This window comes from Conger conger, chromosome 8 (genome assembly GCF_963514075.1).
Source record: "Conger conger chromosome 8, fConCon1.1, whole genome shotgun sequence".
NCBI lineage: Eukaryota > Metazoa > Chordata > Actinopteri > Anguilliformes > Congridae > Conger > Conger conger.
In genome coordinates this window covers 41,220,837-41,243,618 of record NC_083767.1, presented here as the reverse complement: position 1 = coordinate 41,243,618, position 22,782 = coordinate 41,220,837, and the positions used below count along the sequence as shown (strand labels likewise).

At 44.1% G+C, this 22,782-nt stretch overlaps 1 protein-coding gene across 2 annotated transcripts in view; it reads right to left on the bottom strand.

The window, feature by feature from the left end:
* mapk8ip2 (mitogen-activated protein kinase 8 interacting protein 2) overlaps positions 1–22,405 on the bottom strand; it is a 44,742-nt gene extending 22,337 nt beyond the window's left edge. For both annotated transcript variants that reach the window (XM_061250854.1, XM_061250855.1), the window contains exons 1-2: positions 21,790–22,405; positions 8,506–8,611 (exon numbers count right to left, since the gene is read on the bottom strand). In XM_061250854.1, coding sequence (XP_061106838.1) covers positions 8,506–8,611; positions 21,790–21,854 — 171 coding nt within the window. In that variant the 5' untranslated portion in view covers positions 21,855–22,405. The remainder of the gene's footprint in view (positions 1–8,505; positions 8,612–21,789) is intronic.
* Between the last annotated feature and the right edge of the window lie 377 nt (positions 22,406–22,782).

Here is a 22,782-nt window from a genome sequence, read left to right as displayed (position 1 = left end):
AACAGAATGCATCCTAAGCAAAACAATTAACACAAAAAAATAAAACATTTGTTTCAGGACTTGAGAACTGCATCCTGGAGACAGCTGAGATTAGTCAAGCAACACAAGGCTGCCCTGCCTTCACCCTGACAACAAGTAAAAAAAAATTAAAAACTTGGCAGGTATGCAAGCTGCCATTGATTACTAAAGGAATGGGTGTGTAGGAAGTGCCACCCACAAATCAGGGGAAAGTAATCAATTCAGTGGAGGCTCCTACAGCAACAAGGATATGTATATTTAGTGGTATTTTTTACACCAAATCCATATGAACTGAAATCCCAGATACAAAGCCAGCCGACTCCTCCAGGAAGGAGACTGAGGCCACACCTCTTTTCCCCTTGGTGATTGACACAATGACTCATTACTGCAGAGAAGAGACTTCATATTATAGGAGAATCAGATTCTTTACAATAACACATAAAATGTGTGCCTGCATAGACTGTGTATATGAAATTCCATTATCCAATTCCACTATTTGATTTATTATCACGGTCAAGAAAATCACATGCCATAGGAACCAAATAACAGCTTGAGACAGTTAAACCAAAAAGGAAATTCAGACACAACACTTTTGTGTGCGTCTGTATGGGTGCAGTGTGCCTGCGCATGTGTGTGAGCATGTGTGTGCGTGTGTTTATGTGTGTGTGCATGTGTCTGTCTCTGAGCACATGATGTGTCTGTGCACTTTATCTCCTGAGACTGCCCTCCGCTGTAGTCCATTCATCTCCGAGCCTCCTGACACAATCAGCAGCTGAGTAATGGCCACACGCAGGGCGATTAATCACACACCACGCGGCCCAGATCACCCCCCAGCCAGACACCGGGCTCCAACACCGCAGAGGTGAGCCTCATTCTCACGCCAGCGTTGAAATATGCCCACATACGATCATACGATCATCTCATCTCGATCACTATTCTGTGATCTCTTCTTCTTCATTTTCTAAAGGAGTCTGCTGCTATAGGGACAGCCATTCAGAACAGCCACTGGAGCATATTGGAGAGCATGCATTTACCTGAATATAAATGTCAGCTTACATGTTCACAGAGTTCATTTGTTTAATGGAAGGCTGAATCCTTCCTCAATCTCATCTGTACAAATGCAATGAAATTAAACATATCACAAACACACAGGCATGGTGCTTTAGGAGGAAATGAGAAAAATTGGAAAACGCAGAGATGAAACCCACTCAGGAAGGAAGTAAAGGTGCAAATGTGAAGGACAACAGTGTTGTATTTGCTGCTGGCATAAGCACAGAATGTCTTTTTTCTCTCAGCTCGACTTGAGCAACCATAAACTGCACGGAAACTATGTTTATATTTGCTATAGCTGGACTGAGATTTAAATACAATAGTACTTCTTGGGGAAAGAAAACAAGCAGTTGGGTCAGGCAGGTTGTCTTTCAACATGGTGGATGGTAAATGGTAAATGAGTCATGGTCACATGGTCACATGATCTGTGACGTGTATTAAGAACGAAGAATTAGCACCATGAAATAATACAATAAATAATGTTCCTGCTTCACACTGCTACACCAAAACCAGCCTCTTATTTAGTGTCAAAATTCCAGGTAGGTAGTGAGTGAGTAAGTTAAAGCTGTCACTCTGCAATTTAACCACATATTCATTGCCTTATTTTAAAAACCAATATACTTGAGTAAAGAGCCAAAATAACAAATACTGCGCTGTGCTGTATAACCGCAATCTGGTAAGTCCAATGTGGTTTAGCTTACTGTAGATATATGGAGGAGGTAGGGAAACAAAGAGCAGTTTTAGCAGAGATGAAGAGATTAAAGATGTGACAAACGAGGGCTTAGCAGATTTTGTAAGAAAAAGAACCCCCCTGATACTGACTCCCTGGAGCCCTCAAAGACCCAGAATGAAATCTGCTTCTGCCAAAAAATCAGAGGAAGGGGGTCGTGCATCAAAGAGTCAGTAAATGTTTGCCTTAAAGCCGAAGGTTTAAAAAATATAATCATTCTTTTTTCACACAAGGTTGTGTGGAAGGATGCTAGGCCTCACAGGTTTTGTTTGCTGTATTTATCGTGAGACGAAGAATAATGAATTAATGTTTTCCGATTTAGCGCTGCATTAATGGAAACCTCTGGTGCCTCTGCCGCAGCTGAGCAGTAGACCACACACAACCGTGACATCACTCCTCCTGGGGCACACCATCGCCTGTACGTCACCTTCCTGCCATAGTAACCACTCACGCCCAAGCCCATTTCTCAGTAGACACCTGATACTTGTTTTGTCTCATTTGAACTAGAATGTGAAAGTGGATTGTCAAGTGTTTTACTGTGTCATTTGTATTACATCATCCACAAACATAATGCTTTAGGCATGTACTGTATACTATGAGCCATATCTTTGTACATATTTTGATTAGGGAAGCGTTATTCAATCATTTTGATTGGCTAAAAACATGGACAAATGAAAACATATCCATCCATGCACTATCTAAGCTGCTTTTTGCAGGTCAGGGTCATGGTGGGCTGGAGCCTATCCCAGAATGCATTGGGCGAAAGGCAGGAATACACTGTGGACAGGCTGCCAATCCATCGCAGGGCATACACACCAAGAAGATACAGAAAAAAAACAAACAAACGTGCACATCAAACATCTCAGACAGGTGTCAAAGACAGACTGAATGAGAAGGGCTTCATAACTTCACAACCTCACAAGATTTTGACTGTTGTATTCCAAAAACAGGACTGCAAAAGCAAATTCACATAAACAGTCATTTAAAAATCCGTCCCATACCTCCGGGTCTTCCGCTCTACCCAGACCATGGTGAAAGGGACCAAAAAGCCTACACCACTGCTCAGTGCAGGCCTACAGCCGTTCCTATGATGACTGCTGTGCTGCAGTAAAACCATGAGGCTCTTTCACACTGTGGATACCGGGAGCTGTGAACATAGGGCAGCGCTTTCCAAGTACCTTCCTGGAGAGCTGGGAATGGGTGCCAGCTGAAAGGGAGGATTTAGCTCTTATTCCACGCTGGGGAGTAATTGCTTAACTGAAGCAGTTGCTGGGATTAGAAATCTGGATCTGGAATTAGTCACCAGCCAGGGAGGGCAACAGGATGTCATCTGGCCAGTAGCTGCTGAACTGAAAATTATTTGGATTTATATCACTTGATTCTTATACAATTCTTATTTTCATACATGTCACTATTAATTGAGTATTGTGGAATAAAAGCAATAATGATTGAAAATGATATGAATATAACACAGTCGGTGCTACTTTGCTATAACACAGCTATAAAATGGCTGTGGTGATTTCGAACATTAACAGTGCTTACATACTGAATAGCAATGTGCAATATCAGAAAAAGAAGAGCTACAGTAATAATGTATTTAAAAGTTGGAAAGAAAAGTGTGGATTTACATTGTGCTTTCATTATTATGAGTGAGCTAATTGCATTGCCAGAGGGACTGCACTCCATGGGATTATGCTCAGGATGTGGAAAAAATAGCCACTTTGCCTTTATTCCCTAGAGGCAGCGAGTGAAATGTGAGTGTGGCAAAAGACCTGGAAAAATCCAGTGAGTGATTGAAATGGCTGAAACAATGACATCATTTTCTACTGACGATGAGCCACCACCACCTCACATGCTTTTCTGAATGCAGTTCACCGCATGAAGTTAACATGACGCTGTAGTCTGGTGGAAATGGTCTTACGGCTCGGACACAGAAGATAATTCACATTACAGGATCTATGGTCATCAGCAGCATCCATTAGCAAAACATTAGCGCCAATACACTTTCAATGGGACGGTGTCCAGCAGAGCAATAAGGATAAAGACATTCAGCTGTAAGGAGCCTTAACCTTAACCCTTTGGGACAGGGGTGCCCAATCATGTGCCATGGAGGGCCAATGGCATGGTATTGCATGGTTTTCATTCCAACCAATCACTATACCTGCTGAATTCACTAATTACCACACCTCCAACCAGAGAGGAGGGAACAAATTAGTCAAATCAGCTGGTGTAGTGATTGGTTGGAATGAAAACCTGCTTAACCTTGGCCCTCCATGGCACATAATTGGGCACCCCTGCTTTAAAGTGTAAGATCCCAAATATGTGATTAGAATGTTCTTACTTAAACATTCACTGCTGATGATTGAAAGCAATAGAACACTCACTTAGAATTTTGAAAAAAAATCCTACTCTTCAAAGGGTTAAATCCTTGTATCTTCTACGATTGTCCTTCATACTCTTCCCTCACTAAATATCCTCCCATATTTGTCTTGGCAAAAGAGAAGATGCATCCTGAAGATGCTATTTTTAGAGAGAGAGCTTCCCTGCCCTGGAGGAGCTTTCCATCTTGGAACGCGTGCACTGACTGCAAACAGACGTTATGTGGCACTTGTACTAAGCCCCGGCCTCTGGCTGTCCTTTGTGTAGTCTGAGGCAAAACTAGCTTCTCCCATTTCATCAATTCATTTGTCAAATAACAAGGTACAAAGACCTCGGTTTATACAGCAGAAATGCATCTGATCATTCAAATGAGGTCAAACAGGCAGAAGATACAGTGTCCATGTTTTAGCTTTGAGTCGTGCAAAGGGCTCACTCCGGTCTCGTGTCTGTGGTCGCAAAACCCAGGAGAAGAGAGAGCGTATCTGTGCACATCAAGGCTAATATCATCTGACCAAGATCCAGTGCCATGACGCATCATATCACTGCACTAATGCCCACTTCTCACTCACGTGTCCTGACACTGACCATGACATTTACATTTAACAAAGCCGGCTGTCCAGATACAATGTGACATATATGTGTTGCAGGAATCCTGTACCGCAGCGAGATATGTACTGTACACTAGCTGCACAAAGCCCTGACTCAATATATCATACATTTTTCACTTGTAGCAAAATCACTACTCGTGAATAATTCAAAGAGATACACCTTACATATAGAAGTGATATCATACTGGACTATATGAAACATGAAAGGCTGTGGAATGGTGGATGAGGGACCAAAACATATGCATAATCTTTACATTACCAGCCTTGTATTCTACTCATACACTGTATTTGCGATAATAGACATGAAAATGTAATTTGTCAAAAGTTCTGCAAGAGGAACGTTATCTAGCATCTGCTGTGGCACAAAGGTCACAACCAGAGGACTGCAACCTTCTTACTCCGGAAGTATTTATTCACTCTATACTCCACAGATTGCCCTGGTAAGTGGGTTAATAAAAACATTACACTCAGAGCCAGCCCTAAACTTTTGGTGGCCCTAGGCAAAAATACATTTGGGGCCCCCCCAGAACAGGGACTCATACTGATATATATTTTTCAATTGATCTGTCAAAAGAAGGTGGGGCCTATAGGCACAGTGCCTGATCTGCATAATGGGAGGAACTTCCTCTGATGTCACTTCCCTTCCACTTCCCTTGCCCTTGAATAGCAACCACAAACCCCCTTATGTGCCGTTTCAAGGGCACTGAAACAAACAGCAAACACTGATGGACAGCCAATAGTCACAGTCAATAGTCATAATCAACAGTCACAGTCAATAGTCACAGTAGTCAGAGCTGCTTTTTCAGAGTCCTGCCTGTTAGCCTGAAAGAACAATCACTCTTAACTATTCTGGGTAATGCTCATTAGCTCAGAAAAAGGCATCAACGGCCGCTGCGTTTTTACGGCGTATAATCAGCAACAGCCTATAAATCTGTTCTGTCTCTCGACTGCAACGTCGGTTCTGTCTCAGGCAGCAGGAGAAATTCATCTCCGTCAGTCAGTCTAAAAATATCCGCTCTGACAAGTAAACAGGATTAATCGTAGCAAGCGTTCCTCCGTCCTTTCCGCGGCCGATTCCCCTTCTCTGCGTGGCTCTTTGGGATTCTGAGCACAGCTCTGCATAGCAGCAACACTAGCGGGTCACCTGCCCTTCACTGCAGCTGTGGCAACGCGCCACCGCTATAAAACATTTACGTGGCAAAGGTAATGCCCACAAGCGCTTACGGTTCCCGTGCCCTCCATAAAACAAACTCGGACAAAGACACCAAAGAAGGCCAACATAAAAGGCAAACTACATGCAAAACTTGCGGGTGGTGAATTGCACCACCAGAGAAAAAATGGAAGAAAATGCACCTAAGCATATAGCTAGCCTATTGGGAAAGCACATTAGAAATTCTTCACCGTTGTGATCAAACTCACTTTAGTATCCGGGGTTGAATGATGAGTGAGCAAGCTGAAAGTAGATTACATTACTGTTTTGTCCGTGGGCAAAATCTATTAAGTGATCACTTTACTTCCCCGCTGGCTGTGTGCCTTGGTTATTGTCAGGCTCTACACACAAACAACTATTAGATGCTGAGGAATTAAGCCTAGAACACTGGAAACCAGCACTCCACTGTCTGTAACTCAGCAACCCTCAGAACACAGAGGACAGAAATTCAGCCATAGAGTGGTCCTTCCTTGTGCAGGAAACACAACTCTCTCCTCAATCCCTGCAGTTCTGATCGAAGAAGATGACAAAAAAGTGCTGGGTCAGCAGCAGACACAGTGAGTGATGTCACACTCTCTAAGATGGCCTCTTATTGCAGTGTCAACCAGGAGACCATCTCTGCAGCATTACTACAATGTCTTTCCTTGTGCCTAAAAGCCAACAGTAGTGTGGGTGACATCCTGAAGGCTGGAAGCACACCGGACACAGACCGTTCGCATCGCAGAAGAGCTACAGAGCTCGCTTCCTTAAACTTTGACTGGCGTGCTTTGCTTCCATGAGGTCAGAAGTGTCCAATCATGTGCCATGGCGGAACAAGGGTGGACAGGCTTTCATTCCACCAGCTGATTTGACTAATTAGTGCCCTCCTCTCTGGTTGGAGGTGTGTTAATTAGTGAATTCAGCTGGTACAGTGTTTGGTTGGAATCAGAACCTACATATTCTCAGCCCACCATGGCACATGATTGGGCGCCCCTGTGCTAGGTGAGCAGTGTAATTCTGGCCAAAGGCTTTCCCTCCCCGCCTCTCTCCGGGTTTGACTTGCCCAGGCTTGTCCAGTGCCTGCCAGGCTCGGTCATGTTTACATAATTGTGTTCTACGCTCTGATGCCAGGGACTGTGCCAACGCCTGACCTGTGGGGCATGCCTGCCCGCTGCCACATCGCAGCAAGCGCAGGTGATCCTGGTGCGGTTCACAACCCCGCCGTGCAGCGGAGGGATATAACTGACTACTGTCAGGAGTGAACAGGCCCGAGCCGGTCCGGAGCGCTCTGCCCGTTTTTAAGGTTATTTCAGGTTAAACTCAGCTAAATCCTTCCTCAGACACTCAGGATAGATGGTGATTGGGCAGATGTGTGCAATAAATCCACACAAGGAATAATGGATCACCACGGCAACCTGCCAGCCTGGTTCAGAGCTGAAGTTGAACTACAAACCACCAAGCATCACAGTCAAATGTCAGTCACAAGATTAGCATAATAGTCCCAAAGAAAGAGAGAAACAGATAAAAGCATTAGTCCAGAACACACAGACACACTCAGAAGTGAAGGGCACCTAATATTACTGTACTTAATATAATAATATATTCACATTTGTCCCTGCTGAATAATCCATGGCTTTGTACTTCTCTTAAGATGCAAATTTCAAGGGCACTGAACATGCTTCTTGTAATCCGGGCTACTTATACAACATCCAGTGGCAGAAGAGCACACAAAATGTCAGTTCTCACTTGTAACCTCTGTTAGTGTTGTAAGACACCCTATCTCCCTTCATTGATGCCCATTGGTCTGTAGGAGGCCATCTTGGATAAGAATAACTACACTCATTGTTACTTTTTTGATGCATTTCTGTTTTTGTGCCAAAGTTTCTAATCGTCTTATATGCATACGTAATTCAGTAATACTTTACAACAAGGTTACATGAATTAGCATTAACTAATGTAGTTGTTAACTTCTCCTTTGACCTCTCGCATTAACAATCTGTGTCCACAGAACAGCTGCTCACTGGATGTTTTTTGTTTTTCACACCAGCATATGCAAACTGTTTTGCGTGAAAATCACAGGAGATCAGCAGTTTCTCAGATACTCAAACCACCCTGTCTGGCACCAACAATCATTCCACGGTCAAAGTCACTTAGATCAAATTTCTTCCCCATTCTGACATTCATTCTGAAAACAGCTGAACCTCTTGACCTTGTCTGTATACTTTTATGCATTTAGTTGCTGCCACATGATTGGCTGATTCAGTATTTGCTACCTAATAAAGTGCTCACTGAGTGTATATGTGAATTCATACAATATGACAACATTTGAGAACAGCAGGAACAAGAAGAGGTGGATATAACCCTGGGGAGTATCTTATAAGCTCTAACCTAGTTTTGCTATTTTACCAAACCATCCTTGGTAAGCGGAACATTCATTTCATATGAATGCTTAGGCAGAGTCATTGAAAACCTACAGCTTCTTACAGCTCTCCTTGGACTCTCAGGAAAGTTCAGGAAAAAACGCAGCTCACCTTCTCGTACGGGTCGGAGTCGTAGTTCAGCCCAATCCCGCAGTCATCCGTGATCTCCGACAGATCCTCATCATCAAACTCCTCTAGACTGATGTCATGGGCTGGCCTGAGAAGAGAAGGCGGAGAGGAGAATCACCGATATGCCCAGAGCAGCCCGAATTCCACCGTTTACGCTACATAGAACCCGGTCATTAAAAACACTGAAGCGGTGAATTCTACACCCTCAGAACTCCGGATCTCCAATATGACCTGTCAAAATCAATTGGGAACTGCTCGATAGCACCTCAAGGCCATTTCACCCCCGTGCATTTTGTGAAGATATTTCAAACCTTTTTATTCACAACTCCCATACTCAGCTCAGAGGGAATAATGAAAAACCGGTCTCTGCCACTATTGAAGGTCTAAGTGTTATCACTCTGCGACACAAAAGCAATATTGTCCCGTCACAGCAGGCTCTTGGCAGTAGTTAGCTAAAGGCATATTCCACACTTAAAACTAGCGATGTCTGCATTTACAGGGCCCAGCCTGTGCAACTCAGCTACTTGGGCGCCTGTGGCTGCAATTTAAGGCAAATTGAATACATATAAAGACAGGAAACGGTGCATCGAAGTGCTGACTACTCCATTTTGGCTCTCAGGTAGTGCTCACAACTCCATCTGTTGTTCTGTGGTTCCATGTTATTGAACATCCATCAATCCATTCATTTTCTAAACCATTTGTTCCTGGTCAGGCTCATGGAGGGGCTGGAGCCTATCCCAGCATGCAATGGGCAATGAGTCATGAAACTCCTCACACCATACTGACAACTAAAGTTTGCACTACATCAGAAGCCAGTGCACTCAGATGTTTAAATGCTGCTACATCCAACCAAACACTTGACACTGGTTTTAAATTCTTGCATAATTCATTGCTAGGTGCAATGGCCTATTTCACAGACTCCACAACTACTACTCTCAGTCAAGTGCTTTGCAAGTATATGAAATTGAAGCATAACAATTAGCTAGAATAAAACATCATCATTTGAGTGTATGTTCATGTGTAACCTGCCCAATACCTTGTATCCTCAGGTAAAATGTTTTGACGCCACATATCTACCATGTCAGTTGTAACGTAATAATAATTCATTCGTTATTTATCTGACATGTTTATCCATGCTGTACCATGTGCTGTATAATTATGAATGCAAGGGATTGCAAGTAATTTCACTGTAACATGCCCAGAGCACAGCGTTTTTAACTAGGACAAAACTACAGTCTAAAGTCTGAGTCTGCTTACTAACAGGGTCATATCCCACACAGCAGAACAATTTCTCATTTTCTCATTCATAAAAATCACTTATTCATGCAATTTCTTTGTAAACTAGCCGGCATTTAAACTGCACAGTTCAGACAGTTGAAAGTACGTGACAGTGCCAACCCCATTCCTGATTGACAGTAAAAAAAACAGGGGCTGAATGTTCTTCTAAAACTAATCCCTGGTTTTTTTCGTTGTTCTTCTGTAATCCTTTAGCCGGTACTACTCTGCCTATTAGATTACTTACCGCTCCACTCACTAACCCCCCGCCCATCCACCCATCCCATTAAATCAGATCTGTGGGCTGAGTCTGAGTCCTGTGACTGGGCTGCAGAGGCAATGCTGGGAGCTGAGAATAGATGTTTTGGTGCAGTGACGGGGGGGAAACTGTGCATGAACGAGTGCAGGATTAGATCCAGAGCCTGCTGTATGAGTCACGACTCTGCCCTTGGACTGCCTTTTCTTCTTCCCTTATTTCAATACATGAGAGCGGGGATGGATAAGGAAGCTTATGGGGTGAGGTTACCATGGGTAACCAGCCCACAACATACAATTATCAGCAGCCCCTTACACCCTCCCTCCGGGTAGACTGCGTTTCTGAGCAGAACCGCATGGCGCTTCGCCATCGGAACAGGCTTTGAAGGCGTATCCACCAACACGCGAGCAACGCATTTCAAAGGACGCTGGGAATATCACAGCCCTGATTTGTGCATTAGCATAACAGTGCTGCAGCAGCAGCATCTTCTGAGAGATCTCTCCACGGACACAGTGTGAGGGTTGGGATTGTGAAGCGATTCCACTCAGATAGTGCATATTTCAAATCACCAGGGACACGAGAGGCCACTGAGATTGCCTCTACCCATTACACACCAGATGCGAGTGCCACATTCCTCACGCTTTGACTACCATTCAGTGTTTCCCGCATGTTGTTACCCAGTGGACACGGTCCTGTTCTGTAATCGCCGTGGGACACAGGCCTGGTGGTGCTCTTCGTGTCTCTAAGAGAACGTTCGCTGTCAGGAGCTCACCGTTGCTAACATTGCCCTTTTAAAAGGTCAATACGACCGCTCTCCGATGACACTGCACTGTGGAGACGTACTGTACTGCAGCTGATGTCCTACAGAGTGTACAGGTAGAAAAAAGGACCGGTGCTGTAGCACACTGTCCTATCCAAAGCCTCGCTATTGTTATGATGTCAGCCAGGAGACAGACAGGAGCCTACTGCACGTAATTTATGCAGTCTGAGAGTACAGTCCCAATTATCTCTGCTGCCCGTTTATGAATGTAAATCCGCCCGCCCTCGCCACCAGACTAATCACGGGTCAGCACATGCGTGTTGTTTCCCATGTATTGGCTCTGCAAGACAGAGAGAGAGAGGGGGAAAGAGAGAAAGAGAGGGGGAGAGAGAGAGAGAGAGAGAGAGAGAGAGGGTGGCGTGTATGCATGTGTGTGTGTGGGGTAAGTGTTCCCATTAAGGATGAGCTCATCAGATGGGGGACTAATGAAGCCGGCATGAGTTCATCCACCTGACCCCCCCGTCTCTGGGGGTATAGCTGTCTTCCACTACCAGACCTAGCCACAGTGCCACAGGGGACCCAGGGATGTGGGACCCGGGGGGGGCCCACGGAGGGGAGCCATAATGCATCAGAATAGCACCTCAGCCAGCGTCCCTGTTGCCATGGCAGCTGATGGTAAATTAGAGAAAAAGATGCATAAGAGCGATGATTCGCTCCTCAGCACGTTGAGGGGGAAAAAGATGAGAGGGAGAGAGGGAAAGCTGAATCACCTATACTGCAGTGACTCATGTTATTGGCTGCTAACAAGGTGTGAATAATGATCACGCAGTTGTTAAGTTTGTTAGTATGTTTTTGCCAACTCTGCATAGTGACAAGTGCAAGTTGAATTTATTAAATACATAAGTACAGTTCAGACTAATTCCAGTACAGAGAACCTTATTGGGTAACTACTACTGCAAAAAAACAAAAACATAAGCAGTCTTTACCAGCATTTTATTCTTATATTTAGACTTAAAATTTAGCTAAATATGCCAAAAAGATTGCCAGTGGGATAAGACTTCACTTGTCAAGTAATAATTAACTTGAAACAATCTAATATTTTCTACATGATAGATAAAACTTTTAGTATCATTACAAGACTAAGACACTTGTAAGAGACCTTTTCACAATGATTTCTATTGAATTGCTCTGTGTTCACCTTGCTCTGTGTTCAAGTGTGATCTTGCTTGCATCATTCAGATTCAAATACAGCAACCCTAAAGTAGCGTTCTGGTGGAAGGTACTTGGTGGAATGTAATGTAATGTACTTCATTCTCTGGACGTGTGATGCTAAATCATTCTCGCTGGAGGAGTGTGTGTCACCGTTCTTTTCTTAGTGCAGATGTGACGGGTGAATCACTGCACTGTCGTGATAGATTAATACCGCACAAGACACACATCTCCCCAAACATGGCACTGGAGCAGCAGAGGAGCGGTTTCCATAGCAGACCCCTCACAGGGGACACCAGGAACACGTGGCAGAGAGGTTATTAGAACAGTGTCGATACTATACCGTACATTTCAGGGCTGAATAAGGAGCCTATCTAAGCACACATGCACCTTTAAAAAAACCTGTCATCTTGCTCTTTAAACTCTGCCTTCATAGAGAATGTATGACATATATTTTGAAGGGAGGTCTTTTCCATTAAAATATAACTCATGTATTAGCTAAAAATCTGTTCATATGTACTGTATGTGAATGTATGTGTTTTGTATGCTGGATTCGTGTAGTGTATGTTGTATGCTGGATTTGTGTAGTGTGTGTTGTATGATGGATTTGTGTAGTGTGTGTTGTTGTTGTCGTTTAGACCCTTGCTCCAGTCTCTTTTACAGCTGTTCTTCTCTGTCCTTTACTGTCATTAAGACATTCACCCTTGGTCCTGCCCATTTGTATGACTGCACTGGTGTCAAATTGTAAACTATATCGGAGGTGTGACATAAATATGCAGCAATTACATAATTATTTGAAATCTGCCTCTTTGTTTAGACTTTTTGATTACTTGTTGTGACTGCGCTGAGTGTGCTACCATAAAGACTGCTGGTGCTCATTTTATTTACAACATACAGCTGTATGTGCATGGGGAGAACACGGATAACAAACTGTGTGCAAACATCACACCTGCACACCACCGCCTTGCTTCTGTGACCAAGTCTGCCTCATCAGGCAAAATGTCCGCTCAATCCAGTCTACAGGGCCGTATATCTATACAGTGAGTCCAGTGTACAGGGCCATTTAACTATACAGTGAGTCCAGTGTACAGGGCCATATATCTATACAGTGAGTCCAGTGTACAGGGCCATTTAACTATACAGTGAGTCCAGTGTACAGGGCCATTTAACTATACAGTGAGTCCAGTATAGATAAATGGCCCTGTACACTGGACTCACTGTCCAGTGTACAGGGCCATTTATCTATACAGTGAGTCCAGTCTACAAAGCCATATATCTATACAGTGAGTCCAGTCTACAAAGCCATATATCTATACAGTGTGTCCAGTCTACAAAGCCATATATCTATACAGTGAGTCCAGTCTACAAAGCCATATATCTATACAGTTAGTCCAGTATACAGAGCCATATCTGTGTACAGTCAGCGAAAGATGAGAAGGAAGCTGCTGATTTTGACACGTCAATCGGCTCTTGGTGAGCTCTCAGCCGCACAGTCGTGTCGACCTGGCACTGTGACCTGATCGCAGGAAACCCCGGCAACAGCCTGGCCAATGAGGCAACAGCAGCTTCTGAAGCTCTGCAGCATGTTCCAATACAATGAAACCTCCCCCCTCCCCATGCCTCCATCTTAGACTCTCCCCATCTCATCTAACCCCCCCTCCCTCATCTAACCCCCCCCTCCCTCATCTAAACCCCCTCCCTCATCGTACCCTTATCAGCGCATGAAGAGCTCCAGCTCCCGCAGGCTCCTCCACAGCATGCGCTCCTGCATTAATTATACCCAGCAGCACAGACCAGCGAGCAGCTACACAAACAGGCAGCATCACAAACAGCCCCAAAACCTGGAGCCTGGATTCTGGAACTGGATTCATTCATTTTTTCCCCCCACTGCTTGAGTAGAACCTTGGTCGTACTGTATGTCATCCACCAGAGTCCTGCTCTGGGAAAGCAATTCGTTTAATTTGATTAAAGTGGCCTGAGAATACTGAACATGGTCTAGTGTAATGCCACTCCCAGCGCTTTCCCATCAAGCTTTGAGACATGGAACAATGTGGTCTGAGGGGGTGGGGTGGGGTGGGGGTTATGTCTGCACACTGGGTTATCGGTGATGCATCGAGTTATAGCATTGTTCAATTGTGCTGCGATCATTGTATTATGCCTGATGAGTGATGGGTATCGAATTGTGTTGCTCTGGTCTGTGGAGATTGTGAACGTGGAAGTAAACAGACCTTGTGTCATGGTGTGGCCCTTTTGAACACAATAGTGGGGTTGGGGCACTACACAAGCACATATCACAAGCCTCCTGACAAGATTCAGTATGTCACTGCTAAAGACACTTCCTGGCTGAAGGGAACGATCCTTCTCCTGTGTCTCCAGGGGGGTGATGTCACTGTGCAAGATCGATTCAGATACAAACCGAGCAGGGCTACGCATAAACGGTACCCTTAGGCAACAGTGCAGAGTGGACCTGAGGCAACAGATCACTACCCGGCAGCAGAACCCAGGCCCATCTCATCCAACAAAATGCTAAAGAAAGAGCCAAGCACAACCAAGGTCTGGCTGTGGTTGCAACACATTTCCTGGCAACTGGTAAAGGGCACCAGGCCCTTGCCTATTAGGGTTTCTAACAGAGGTTAGACTGAGCTACTGGCGCACTGGAAATAAACTACACATTTTCTGGAATGAGTGTCAATGCCTTTACTGATATTCCTTATAACAAATCTATTGGGGCACCACCCCCTATAATAACGTGAATATCCACTTTAGTTATCACAAACCAGATTTTGGTCTTTCTGATTTTGACCGTGAAACTAAAACATAAATCAGACCCATAAATATTGCAGAATCCCCAGATGCTTGCTCCAGTTCCCAAATTGACTCTCAGAATACAAATTTAAGTAAAATCAGCTGGAAAACCTGTGTTGATGCAATTATATATTTTATAGCACATATATTGAAATTAAACTTGTTTTGTCCTTCCTTCTCAAAGGTTTCAATGATTTGCGACGAACAATGCAAACACACAAGGTCAAAGAGAGCAGGGCTGTGTCCTTCACCCAATCTACAATAACAATCCTCTCTCCCCTAATGGGCACCCCTCTAATTGCACTGTAACCTCTGGAGAAGAAACAGGCCACCAGTAACAGTATACAGACAATGCAAGACCCCTCAGAGTGCACGGCACAATGGAACGTTAGAAACTCAGAAATGCACGTAATTAAATCTTATCCCCTGTGACCAAGTATCTATACAGGCTCCAGAGGAGCAAATTCAAAATGCATCTCCAAGGTCAACCATTAATAACTGACCTCCAAAATATAGATTTGTTTGGTTTCTTTAATATCGATTGAATATATGCACTCACTGAGCACTTTATTAGGAACATCTGTACACCTACTTATTCACGTGATTATCTAATCAGCCAATCATGTGGCAGCAGTGCAATGCATCAATCAAGCAGACAACGGGTCAGGTGTTCACATCAACCATCAGAATAGGGAAAAATGTGATCTAAGTGACTGTGAGCATGGAATGATTGCTGATACCAGACAGGGTGGTTGTGATAGACTTGTGCCTTCTCCCATTATGACATCATCTACTGCATGTTCCACAGACCTGGATAGACTGTGCCTTCTCCAATTATGACATCATCTACTGCATGTACCAGACTTGTAGGACTATAACTTTATACAGTAACACTAACTGTCTTGTTCAACATGGAATGATGCACAGGTATGCATGGAAGGGGATACTTTCATTCTAGACACAAGGATCTGGCACAGCTTAAAATAAAAACGGTTTAGGAATATCGCATGTAGAGTTTTAAAAAAAATCAAAGCTCTATAAACTTCAATACATAGCTTCCAGGCTGGGTTATATACTACTGTATACTGTGACAGTTTTCAGTCAGCATAGTATATTATTTGGCAAGGACATAGTGCACTGAAGGCCTGGAATGCCTAGCTTTAACTGGCTTTAGTACCAAATGCCAATGCTTCTTTACAAATATTCCAGTGAATTATCTGGACACCACACATGACCCTGGGGTGCTGTGATTCAGCTTATCCCACTCCAGTTCCAATTCCTCTTTTTTTATGTCTGATGGCGGATGCTGAGGTCTAAATGAAAGTCCAGTCCTGCTGCCATCCTGATAACACGGTCCAGGCTAAACCCGATTTACCGGCATTCATAAAATGATCACGTTAGGGTTTACTTAACGAATACAAAGATGTTCACTGAATTGCATAATTTGTGTGCAGGGTCAGCTTTATGCATTTCAGCCTATCAGAAGGCTTATGTGTGTGTATCACCCCCCACTCTGCCCTGCCACATCAAGTGCGGTCGCCAGGCGGACTGTTGCAACAGAATGGTTTGGGATTAAGCATGAACCTGAAACGCCATCAAAAAAAAAAGCTATGTTATTTCTGTTACAAATGGCGATCTGTATAGCCGAAGTTCAGTTTGAAAAAAGCTTAGCCCCGCGTAATTCAGCATTTACCGTAAGCCTCTTAGTTCCCCGTAGGCATTACTGACTGCTCTCCCTTCCAGCAGCCCCGCTGCCTTCAGCGGGAAGTCCAGCACACATACGCATTAATATTAGAGGAGCGAGCAGCCGGCATCCGCGTCATCGCCGGTCCTGGCAGACAGCACGCGCACGGCGCCTCCCCGCGCAGTACGTCCGTAATCAAACCCGAAGACGCGGCGCTGTGGTTCCCCGTTACACCGGAGCCTGTATCGCAGCGTGCGGACCCAACTGGACGGAAACAAACGGACAGTCTGGGCCGTTTTCTTTTCAATTTTACATTTTTCTTTGCTCCCCTCTTTCATCCCAAGGTCCTTGTCAGCCTGGACCATAAATAAATAAAGCAGGAGCCTCAAACAAGAAGAAGACCTCTCCACCTTGAATTTTAATGTAGCGCTCCCCAAGTACATGATCACATGAACTCACCCCCCATCGCCTAGTTCCCATACCCATCACTTTATATTTCCCACCCTGTGACCGCCCGCTAGATAGCCCAAGTCTCCCAGATAAGACAGCAAAATATAATTACACGCAGACAAGACTATGGACTGTCTCTCTTGTGAGAGATTGTCAGGGCTGGGGTTCAGTAGTTGCTTTAATGAGATCAGATCCTGTGGACTGACAAATCTGCATTTCAGACGCCATACTCATATCTGCAAGATAGTGATGTTGTAGGGCATCGCTTTGTACAACATAGTCCTAGCCAAGCTAAAATAAATTGCCTTGCTATACATCAGAGGTAAATTGCTAGCAGATACAGCACAAAGTTTACTCATAGCCCCCAGTGTATCGTTGTGCTACCTGGAAATGTTCTGTATCTAAATGCATGCAGCCCCAAAGGGCTGCACCCGTACCTAAGATACCAAAACCTGGGAAGTATAACGGGAGGAGGCTAGTCCAAAAATGTGCGGAGTAGAGATTAGGGAAGCAGGCTAGCACCGTAGGGCTCAAAGTAGGTCCAGGACCAGAGATGGAAAGTCCATGGGTCGGAAAGTAAAGGCCCTGCCATGTTTTTCACCCCCGTCAAGCACACTAGCTGATTTCACTAATTTGTTTTTCACTCATTATTTCTACCTCCTAGCTGAAGAAATGTGCTTATTACCACATTACTGCAGAGGACATTCGTTTTCCACCTCTGGTTGTCAGTCGATGCCACTTTATTCACACTCTATTCATAGTGTGTGGCCAGATTATATCCTCCCAAGACCCAGCAATTTATTTTTGTCTTGCAGAAAAAAACATATATTCTACTTTGCCAAAGCCTAGAAAGGATAATCAATAAAAATAAAATAAATACTATTTTTGGAAAATACTCTCAGTACAACATGTTTGATCATCCAATAAAAATAAATAAATACTTGAGGATCTTGGGAAAGGTCTCTTATTGCACAAACAGCGATACGGTCATGTGGATTGTAATATATGGAGTGAAAGCTCTGTTGCACAGTAAACCACTGCATCCAGCGGCATCCCATAAATCCTCACACATAAACCACATAAAATGTCACGACAGAAATACACTGCGTGTGAAGAGAGGGGTCCTGCAATCATAGCCCTCGCTCTGCCTTTACTACTTGGGTTGCAGGCTAAACAGACAGACGAGCAGGCCAATGTCATCTCTCTCAGCCGGTTATTTATGGGAAAGATGTGGCTGAATGACTTTTAGAGCTTCTAACATGCTGTTCTCAGCATAGAGAGGGCCAGCTATAGCTAGCCATGTACAAGTGGGATAAGAATGCCCTGACGTAGCAAACATTTCCTCATTTGAACTCAGGTCTCCAATTCTTATCGGGTCATAGAGACGGTGAGTGTGTACCACAGTTCTGGGTTACACGTTGTATTCTGCAAGTACAGTCAGGGCTACAGGGTAAAATCCCCAGGCCCCAGACAAAATTATATTGCTGGGCCCGGGACAATAATTTTTACACAGACCATTGGGCGCCCCTCACCTGGGATCCTGACAGCGGCTCTGGGTGCAATCAGCATCTGGGCAAGTGCACTACACAGAGTTCCATTATGCAGAATAATAACCATCCAAATGGATAATATCATGAAAATTGATTTTCACAAGCTTCTTTGATTTCATTGCTGCAACCATTTTTTGGACTTGAACTCAGTGAACCACAGAACATCACACCACTCTGCAGCAACACAATCGAACCCTGAGTCAACATCTCAGCTGTTCATTTGATAAAGTCCCATCACCAAACGGAACACTGACACTCCAGGGCTGGGCCTCCACGATAAGACTAAATGCTCACATCAAGTGTGTTTTCTCAAACATGGACACTGTACAGTCATACACCGCCTACAGCGCTATTAAGACCAATCTTCTTACTCTTAATCCCACCACTACATAGCACGGCACGCCATTTCAACACCATCTGAAAAACACCAGTTTTTTTCCCATCATGCTCAGCAGCAGGCAGCACAAAACACCTCTCACAAAAACAGTGATAGGCTAATAAGAACAGGCATGTCATTACTGGCCAATCAGAATGGGAAAGAACAGATGCACTTTGGGAAAGAACAGAAGAGCCGTAGCATAGTCTACAATGTGGTATACACTCGAGCAGGACAAAATGAGGCCATTTGCATCAGAGATGCTTTTAGCTGTATGTCAACATCTGAGAGCCCTGTCTCAATGCATTACTGGTGAGAGTGAACCACAGAGAGTTATTATCTCAATGTTTCCAATGGAACAGACAGACAGACAGTGGTAGTTTAAGTATCATTGTAAACCTACTAGAACCATATGCAAGGCTGTATCTAATGTGTATGCCTGCATAATTGAGGCATTGCCATATTTTCTGTAGTAGAGAAGCACTGCTTTGCCAAAGGCTTGGCTACTTTTGCCATCCACACATGCCTTCGACATCATATGGTACATTTAGCGAAACCGACTATTTAAGTAACAGCACATTAACGTGGTGCCCCTTCATCACAAAATGGCAATGTTTACATTAAACAAAATGGTGAAATACACAATAATGGAAATCATAGATAAATTAGGACCCTTCAGGTAAGATTATAACCACATCTTTCTGCTTTTTCTTCAGAGACTTTTCTTCAATATCATCCTGGGGAAAAACAGCACATCCACCTGGCTCCATATTTTGGCAATGGATTGTCCAGACTGATATTACCCTTTCGGCGCTCTAGCCACCTCTTAAAATGGCTGACCAGCAGGCGATCGCTGTTGGCAACCAGAAAAAGAAAGCTCGTCAACTGCAGTTGCCCCTGAAATGACGTTTCTAAGTGATTTTGCAGGTGCTAGGCATTGTCTCTCTCCTTTTGCCCATACTCGTGCCTCCTCCAGGTAATCTTCATTCATCTGCCTGCAGGGAGGCCGGCCATTACGCACAGCAAGCAGGTTCCTTAGCCTTGGAGTTGTACAGCCACCGGCAGACTTTATTTACTGAACATGGCTGCTTGCAGCCCTCACCAACAACTGTGCCTTACAGAGACAGCATGTGAAAGAAGTCATTTTAAAAACCACTTTTCTCAGACTCATTATCAACTCTTTCCTCCTGGCATTTTTCCATTTCCCTTTACCAAGGTTTGTCCTTTTTTCCCATTCGCTATGGCTGTCACGTTCCAGTCTCGAGTCTCGCACATCTTTCCCCTCCCTCCTCCCTGGCCCTAAGACCATTCTGTGTGTTATTTAAATGAGGCCGCCTGCCTTATCAGGACCAGGGGACCAGAGGGAACGCCAGCTTCAAGGCTTGAGATGTAATTTAATTTTGGAGCTTATTGGTGCACCTTCCTGCTTCAGTGCCCCCAAAAAGACACTGTGTTTGGGGTGATTAAAAGCTGTATTTCTCCTGTGACTCCCACCAGGAAAGGACCATCCATTGCAAGATGTTCAGTTTCTTATGGATCATGGAAGCTCTGACACGCACAAGGGGTACAACCACAGTTTCAAGGTTGAATAACAGATCATTATCACAGGGCAGTATAACTATATAAAACATTATATTGGACTCAAACATCTGATAATAAATTAGTTTTTTGTAGCTCAGTCACTGTAAATTGGCCTATCTTTTTTTAGTGCAATCACATGGCTTAGAAAAGGGAACAATTAGAAAATAGTTTATTTTCTCCAAAATAATTGGTCTACATTATTATACCTTTTTGGCCAAAACCCTGTCCTCCAACATCCTCATGAACATTAAAAAAATATTTTATAAAGAAGTGAGCCTAATCCCACATCAGGCCATTTCCGAAGGCTGTGATGTTTAGGCTATACTGGGTAAAACAGCAATACCACAAATGCATGCATTTATAAAAAGAAGCTTTATAAAAACATATCTCCAAGATATCTCCATCCTGCAGTGACTGAGGGATATAGACTGGCCACAGAATTAAGTTTTAAATAGACCCCAATAAGTCATGCATGACAATAAGTCAGGATCTTCACTCTCAGAAAGGATGAGCTAATAGCCTATCCAACACACTTTTCATGTGACTACTTTTGAGATACTTACAAGACATTTTGCATCAAAGTTACTACTTTTGTGTCACACACACACACACAATTTATGTGTTCCAAAGGGAGACTTTCTAGACACAGACTGTACTGAAAGTAACACAACGTGTTGTCCTTAACTAGACAAGGAGGTGTGTTAAAAATTACAGGTTATGTGTTGTTTTAAATAGATCTGTTTTCCGAGTGTTGGTTGTTATTCAAACCATTGGGATTCAGTGGTCGGCCAGAATTTATTGTATTTGAGTGAGATGGAGACTGATAAATACATCACCCACCCTCTGTATTAGAGAACGGTTCAGGGCGTAGGCCTACAGGAAGGTTTAACCTCCTGTAAGAGAAGGAAATCAATTGATTGCTCTCTTAGAGATCATTGATATCCATTTCACATCCGTCCATATAGCACTTATTCAATTTTCTGACTGCGTACCAGAGACATACACGAAACACTTGCGCTATAAGATACCATCTCTACGTAGCGTTGTATGATTAGACTACCCGACATAATAACCAATTCAAAGAAACACTATAACTATTACCAATCATCAAGGTTACGGATGTGATGTTCATCATATCAAATTCTCCAATGTTGCTATATGAAATCGACCTGCCATGGTACCGTGTACGGTAAAAACACCCGGTGACATTCGATTTTGTCCCTCGTTGCCGTGCCCTCTGCAGCAGGCAATCCGGTAGCCTGCGCGCACATCTTCCCTGCGAGAAAAACGGGGACGTCGCCCCATGACATTCCTGCTTACCTGCAGCCGGGGGGAGAGAGGGAATGGAAGGTGGAGAGCGAAAACATCTCAGCCCTGTCCGCCATCTTCTTCCACGATTGACACTAAATGACTGCAGATAATCACAAAGTGCAGCCCATTCACAGCCAGAGATGGTGCAGGCAAACGAGATCAAGGGATGACGGCGACCAGCTAAGATTTTCTCCCCCCTCGATGGCCACACTGCAGATGCCGCCGACTCGACCTCGCCAAATCACGCGCGTTGACTCACGACCATTAATTCGGGAAATCCACGCCAGGCAGCGTTATGAGACGTCGTTTTCTGTATCCGAGAAAGAGGTCCTTACCATATAGCAAAAAAATAACTGTGCACCTCTACGCCGAATATGAGCTGCGGCAGCCTGTGCCACTGTCAGGAGTGTGTACAGGGAGGAGAAGCCAGCGCAGTCTCACTGCCTTCAAAGTACGCGCAGTCAGATCTCCAAGCTCAGCTCCACCGCTACCGCTACGCAAAAGCCAGCTGCATGATGTTGCGTGTGGGCAGTGCTGACAACGAAGAGCAGGAAACGGCACTGCGGATAATCGTATTACGGCCCGCGTTTGAGCCAGATGTGCCCGACGCTGTCTGTCCCACGAGTTAACCACTAGCTGGATGATCAACATATGAGATTAAAGTGGGCGGGGACTCATGATGATGGTATTATTATGGTATAATGTATTTTATGATTTTCATAATAATTATATAATACATGCACACTTTGTTTCCAACCAAATGTGTTAGGAGAAATATTGTGTCATGTGACCTTTTCTTGTGGTGTGTCAGAGTGATGACTGAAGACGTTGCATCAGAAACGGTTTGATACTGAAAAGCAATGATAATTTCCAGTCAGATATGCCAGAGCTGTAACTCGGTTCGATATCACAACGTGACTTACGATAGTATATGGAATGACATTATCGATAATTTAAACGAACTTCGCATTTTAGTAGGTTTTGATTTCAAGACAACACTTT